The 7,467-nt window shown below is 37.4% G+C and overlaps 1 protein-coding gene across 1 annotated transcript; it reads left to right on the forward strand.

The window, feature by feature from the left end:
• Positions 1 to 6,309: 6,309 nt before the first annotated feature.
• Positions 6,310 to 7,264, forward strand: LOC125525011 (putative germin-like protein 2-3). The gene is made up of 2 exons (XM_048690037.2): positions 6,310 to 6,481; positions 6,578 to 7,264. The coding sequence occupies exons 1-2, from the start codon at positions 6,361 to 6,363 to the stop codon at positions 7,111 to 7,113; spliced, it is 657 nt and encodes a 218-aa protein (XP_048545994.1). The 5' UTR covers positions 6,310 to 6,360; the 3' UTR covers positions 7,114 to 7,264.
• The last annotated feature ends 203 nt before the right edge of the window (positions 7,265 to 7,467 follow it).

Raw genomic sequence — 7,467 nt, forward strand, 5'->3', positions numbered from 1 at the left:
ATTATTTCAATAAATGTCAAGCCATGATAACTCCATTTGTTCAGAAATTTATTGCAAATTAGATTTTTGCAAAATCAAACTTTGTAAACTTCGACCTAAGTTTGTAGAGAAAATTGTCAACATTTACAATGCCAAATCATTACCATTAGATCACGAAATATATTCATATGGTATATATTCGGTACTGTCTATATGTAATGGAGTAAGTACAATTATGATTTTCTTATGCCACTGAAGACATCAATGTTATTATTATTGTGCATTATATTTTTGAAATAAATATGACTGAACTAATGTATATAGAAAGATGGATATCACATTGGTTGCTCTCACATCATGCATTACGTACACCTAGCTGGTACCTCAAGCCCTCTTGAGAACCTTTTGAAATCCCTGACCTTTTAAAAAAATAAATGGTAAACCAAAGGTTTTCCTGGGATAAATGTTTGTTGGCTCTTGATTTGGTCTTCCAACTATTAGACCGGATAAGTTTACTGTCATCCTTTAATACTTTGTATGGAAGTTTCTTCTAGTGGGTTTCACCATTTAAATTTTTTGACCAATGTGGCACCTTTGTGTAAGTCACATCACACAACTTTTAAGTTTTAAAAGGGCTTTCAATATGAAAAAACAACCATATGTTCTTGAAATAATGAAAGTATAAAAGAGCATACAAATTTGACAAAATTAGCAAATGTGGTTTTCATTAAATCCCCAATTTTTAATTTATTCTAAAGTTCTTATCATTTGCTTTACCTTTCGGTAGTTTAGGATTTTGGTAAATAAGATAAAAATATCAATATTTGAAATAATTTTTGAAGTAAATTTTTATGTGTGCACCACATAAGATAAAACTACCTTTGTAATAGTGAAAGCCACTTTGAGGAAGAAAAATTTATAGAATGTCGGGATTTGAGGGGTCAAATGTAATTGATTTAAGATGTTCTGCACTCGCCCAATAGTTGAGAGAATAAAATTATTTTTTCATTTCAAACAGTCACCACATAATTACAGGAATATTATGGAGTTCAAATTCTAATTTGATCCATGGTTCGATGAGAGATATATGGGGGGTGAATAGTAGCCAATTTAATTGGAATCTGATATGGCCAAACCTCCCTATCAACATTGAATTTGTCTTATTCAATTATTTATTTTATCTCTGCATTGAATTCGAGTTTGATATTGGCACACACACACACATGTTGTATCTGTGTAGTGATTTTATTTAGAATATGCCACAACTTTTATGGGGTTATTTCAAGGCAGTGAGTATTGGATGCAAACCCGAATCATGAGAGTTCTTGATCACATATATGTATTGTTTTGTGATTGAATTGGTAAATGTATGACTTAAATGATTTTTTGAGTGGTCAATCAGAAAAATAAAATACTTCACAGGTTATACGTTTAATAATGAGCAATAGAAAACAAATGATATTACATGGACCAAAGAATTTTCCATGACATTGGCCTCCAATTCTTTAAACACATACACACTTGGCATGTTCCACTTTTTCTCAATCTACACCACAAGAAAGGGACAGGTGAAGCTAGCTAGAAAATTAAAATATTTGGGTTGGAAATTGCACTGGCTCATGGAAGTACCATTCACATGGCTCCCGCAAGCGGTCTAGCCTCATGCTCATGACTTTGTTCTTGAATCATGCAATATTGAGGATATCACTTATCGTTAGCGTCTCAGTCGACCGAGGGTTAGAGATTAATCAGAAATCAGACGATTAATCGATTTTATCGGTTGACTATTAATCGGCCATTTTTTTACATATCCCAGGTTTCCAACATTAAAATATGCTATACTCAGGAAAAAAAACTATATTGGACAAAAGTGTTACCTTGATTCTTTGCCTTTGAATTCTAATACAATGATAAACAAAGCAGGACAGTTGTACATATTACATAACAAGGTCCGCAGAACACAAATAAACATAGTTCTTGCACACATAGTGCTAGAAATAGGCCCCCGTTTATTGGTATATTCCTGAAAAATTGCTTATCAGAGCGATAAATCAGTCCAAAAGATAAATGGTGATGATATGGCATAATCTTATCGGTCACTCACCGATTAGGGATAAATTGGATGATAAATTGTTGAATCGGCTGATATTTTGAATAGTGGAATCATGCATGACTATGGTAAGAAAAACCCATGTGAAAAAACTATGCATGCAACCAAGGAAGTCATGATCTGGATAACAGAAAGATGAAATTGTGATCTCATTTCCACGGTTCCTCGCTTTGAAGCATGCAACAGCAACCAGGACCAAAAGTGGAGCCATGGCTGACCGAGGGACAAAGATCATGGCATATAGCTTGGCATGTTCTCATTAAATCATGGTGTTCATACCTAGAAGTACGGGCATACGTCGAGCCAAGGCGAATAGGCAATGGCTTGTATGACACCATAGTTCATATTCGGCGCTATGTTGAGTAAGGACGGATGAATGTAAAGAATAACATGTTGTAATAAAGTCAACCTTATAAGTAGATTATTAAAAATATTTTCTAGGTCTAGTAGATTAATTATCCAGTTTGTATACTAACTTGGCAATTTTTCTGTAAGACATCTGATATTAGGACCTTGAGTTAAGGTTTTAAACGTGGCATTTTTAGTTGGAATAAAATACTATGATTTCCTTGGTCTAGTGATTAAGTTTTTGTTTATACATTAAGTCTCCAATCAACTTGTGTGCGATACTATATGAGATATGTTGAATTAACGTTTTTAATTGTGTCGACATTTTCCAATGAAATAAAAGGTTACATTTTAAAAAATAGTTACTTATTTGGGTCAGCTAGACAAATTATCCAGTGTATCGGCCAAGTCATCAATTTTCTTGTAGTAATATTATATTAGGATGTTGACTTAAAGTTCTAATTTTATTGTGGCCAGATTAGTCATTTGTATACAATATTCCTAGCTAACAAAGGTCTCATACAATCACATGTATATGTAACAATAACATCAATCATTTATTTATGCCGGCGATGATGTTGAACGCCATCTATGGACTTGTGAGCAGATGCGGATATCATGCTAGAATAATCAAAATTCTTGTCCAACACAAATTGCTATTAGTCTATGTGAGAAGAAGTACTCACTTTTTTTTTCAAATAATTAGTACTCAGTTTAGCTATGCGTGTAGCCAACTGTATCATTCTTTTTTTAAGGATCAAGTGTGTCCTTCCTAATTAATCATTATAAGTCAGATACGTGAGATATAACTAAAAGAAAGATACGTGAGATGTAATAGTAGTTTTTTATGTTTCTTTGGAAGGGACGTGAGATATAGTAGTTTTTGTTTGTTTGTTTGAAGGGACACGTAGATAGATGTATGGAGCATAAGCAAGATCATCCGCTCAGTTGTAGTTTTTTTATTTGCAGAGATTGTTTTCTTTTGGTTAATTAAGTCATACATGCAGGGTATATTTCATAACTAATTGTTAGCTTTGGATCCATCAATGTTACGTGCAGTTACGTAAATCTAATGTTTATATTTTTAATGATCCGCCAAATTAATGGTCGGATGTCTCTAATTTTTTTATGAAATTTTATAGCCTATTTTTCCTTTTTCTGGTTGGCCCATCAAGTATTTTTTAAAATATAAAGATAGATGTGTTGACATGAGGGAGCCCATAAACATCCTTCCAATAAGCCTCTTGTATATGCATTTAGAAAATAATAATCATAAGGATGATGACGTAGCAACCTTATATGTGCTAACAACTAAGATCACCTATGATAATGCATTATCAATATACCAAAATGTAAAAGTTGTAGAATAATCACAAGAAAATAATCTTGAGAACCGCTACTGTTTAAAAAGTTCACAAGTACTATTTAGGAGAATATCTATAGAAATATTAAGCTCCCATGACTTGAAGCGTTCTGATGCTTCGGGAGTTGTGGGGTTGCTGAGGGGGCCGTCCTGTAAGGTTGTGTCAGTTTAGTTTTATCTCTCCTTCTCTTTTTTCGCATTTTAATTCTTGAGTGCTTATTAAAATTTGTGAACACTAAAAAAATATTTCTTATCAGATTTTTTCAGATTCATTAATATTTATTACTCCTTCGTACATATATATTATAAGGCCTAATGCATTTTTTGAGACTAACTTTGACTATTGATAAAATTAATAGTATATGAGATGTATAATGTTAAAATTATATCGTTGGAAGCTCCTTTCACGTACAAATTTGATGGTATGCTTTGTGTAACTAGCATGTCATATATTATTGGTCTTACATGTGGTTAAAGTTAGCCTCAAAAATGCATTAGGCCCTATATATATGAATAGAGGGAGTACATTAACGGATATTTTAAAGTTCACAATCATCCTTAAAGTCTGTGAACATTTTTAAAATTTGAAAACTTATTTAATATGCAAACATTTTTTTAGAATTCATGAATATATTTTTAATCCGTGAATGTTTTCTAAAATTCATGGTTTTGTAAGTATGCAATATATTTTAAAATCCATGAAGATGTTTTATTTAAACTAACTTTTTTCAAATAAGAAAGATAGACGAATTTTTCTGAGCTAGCGATGGCATGGGCGGTATAAAAAGCTAAACGAGCAAGAGGAGCCAGGAGGCAAGCTGAGTGAGCAAGAGATTCATGGGTCGCCCCATGTGAGCATTATAGCATCAATTCATGGTTGCAATGTTGAATAGAAGCTCCCAAGAGGCTCAAATGATCACCACCGGCTAACACCAAGACCAAAAAGTGTAAAGACACCATAACAACGCACTAAACAACTCTATTCTACTCTAGGAAAAAATATTGCCTCCAATAGCAACCCGACACGATATCTGAACGGAAAAACACCGTAAGGACATAATTAAATCACAAGTCAACACTGATAAAGTCCAAACAATCGATTGCGATAATCTACTAGATATAAAAGAGTTAATCCCATGAGTGAAGAATGGCGTGGTGAAGCACGTCTTAGCCTCTAGTTACATTGTTTAAGCTCATCGCCTCATCGGAGAATGTTGTAACCCAAGTGTTTGGAGCCATCTCCTCTAATCAAGCATGAGCTTTTGGGCGGTCAATCTTCATCTTCTCCATGTTCCCCTCCCAAGTAGATACTGAAGTCAATATTGCAAGTTTTCAAAAGACCGTTCTTCATGTTCTCTCCCCTGTGTACCTTATTTAGAATCTCATAGAGATGTATAACACAGAGTTTGTGCTCATATTCACTGAACACTGGCTAAACAACTTTAATCAGCCCTTGCATAAACATATATCATTACAACATCATAACTAGTTGATGATGGAGAAGTTGGAACTAAAGACGCTCACGCTAACGCAGAACTGCTTAGCAGTGGCGGCACAAAATAACTACCGGTGGCGGGCGCCCGCCACTAGTATTTAGGTTACCATTGGCGGGCCTAAAGTACCACCCTCCACTGGTAATCTAAATACCAATGGTGGATATTGGGCCCGTCACTTGTATTTAGGACACCAATGGTGGGCATAGTTTTGTGCCCGCCGGTGCTAAGGTTTACAGGAACCCGAAAAAAAAACAGGATGGGCCGAGAAAGCCCGCACCCACGGGGTCGTCAACATCCATGTGTGTAGGGGATGCCCATGACGTAGCCACCATAGTCTCGTCATCGTTGTAGCGGACGCCACTGACAAGCATGATGTCATTGTAGCCAGCCACTGCTGACGTGCACTGCTGTTGTCGGTGCCCACAACAGGATCCGGCAGCCGCTGACCGGCATGAACATCATATCAATTTCACATTCACAATGAGTAATGTTTTGATTTCACATTTATTTCAAAAACTAACACTATGTCCATTCACAGGGAACGGACAACAGTAGCAATATAGATCGAAGAAATCCATGTGAATTTTGAAAACAAGTTTTGCATTAACTGAATACTAGCAGCAGCAACCTAGCAGCAATCTATTTCAAAAACCTAAAACTAGATGCAATTACATACCTTTCCCCTTAGAAAGGACTTTGGCATGCTCTGCTGGATTCTTGGTCAATCGATGTGGATATGTACAGGCGACTTGTTCAAGCATAGACTGCTCTGATGTAATCATGCATGCTATATATTAATTTGATCCTGCCGTCCCACATACATACGTATGGGTAGCAGGCTGTGTCCAGATATATACACGCGCTCTGCAGGCTGCCCACACCACAAAGACTTGTTCCTACACCCAATCATGTGTATCTAAACATACATAAATGTATGGCAAGATCTCCCTATAAATACTAGCCTTCTTCACTCTATAAACATCGCACAATTCGAGCAGCATAGCAACCAATTCCAAAGCTCAACTGCTTGATATTTTACTCTAGCGAGGAGAAAACAAAGAGACATGGCCATTCGAGTGTTGCTCCTTGCAGGAGCTCTCCTGGCCCTTGCATGCTCGCATGGCGCCACCGCCTCCGATCCCAGCCATCTCCAGGACTTCTGTGTCGCTGAAAAGACATCTCCAGGTACAACATACACACTGATAAAGTCCATATAACTGTAGTTAAGCTTAAGCAATCACTCAATTCGACTATCTTATATGAATGCATCTACCTACGCAGTGCGTGTCAACGGACTGGCTTGCAAGGCCGCGAAAGAGGTCGTCGTCGAGGACTTCTACTTCTCCGGCCTCCACGTGGCCGGCAACACGACCAACAAGCAGGGCTCCGCGGTGACCGCCGTCAACGTCGCACAGATCGGTGGGCTGAACACCATGGGCGTCTCCCTCGTCCGCATCGACTACGCGCCGTTCGGCCTCAACCCTCCCCACACTCACCCGCGTTCCACTGAGATCCTTACTGTGCTAGAGGGTTGCCTGCATGTCGGTTTCGTGACGTCGAACCCCGAGAACAAACACTTTGAGAAGGTTCTCAACAAGGGAGATGTGTTTGTGTTTCCTAAGGGCCTCATCCATTACCAGTACAACAACAGGACTACCGGTGCAGTAGCTATTGCGGCACTGAGCAGCCAAAACCCTGGAGTGATCACGATAGCCAACGCGGTGTTTGGAGCCGAGCCTTCCATCCCGGCTGGTATTACTACCAAGGCCTTCCAGGTGGAGAAGAGCACGGTGGATTCGATCCAGGCACAGTTCTAAGTTTGTGTTCCCACGGGTGTGCTGTCGAGTCGATTGTACTGCTTTGTGTTTAGATTCAAATTTGCATTGCATTACATTCTTTCTATAATATTGTAAGTCGAGGATTGTGTCCTCATTGGTGTGCTTTTTTCCTGTTTAAAAAAATGTTGATGTGTTGTGGCACACACCCCTATTATTTATTCTAAAAGTAAATTGTTTTATCTTGTGTAATGTTTGTTTACGGAAGTAATACTTTATCTTATGTAATGTTTTCTTGAAGGGTTATCTTGTGTAATGTTGGTGTGTCGTGGGGCACCTTGTTGTTTATTACAAAGAAAAAAAATCCTGTGTAATGTTGACCGCAAGGAGCCCACA

The sequence above is a fragment of the Triticum urartu genome, chromosome 7A, assembly GCF_056163025.1.
Source record: "Triticum urartu cultivar PI428250 chromosome 7A, HENAU_Tu73, whole genome shotgun sequence".
NCBI lineage: Eukaryota > Viridiplantae > Streptophyta > Magnoliopsida > Poales > Poaceae > Triticum > Triticum urartu.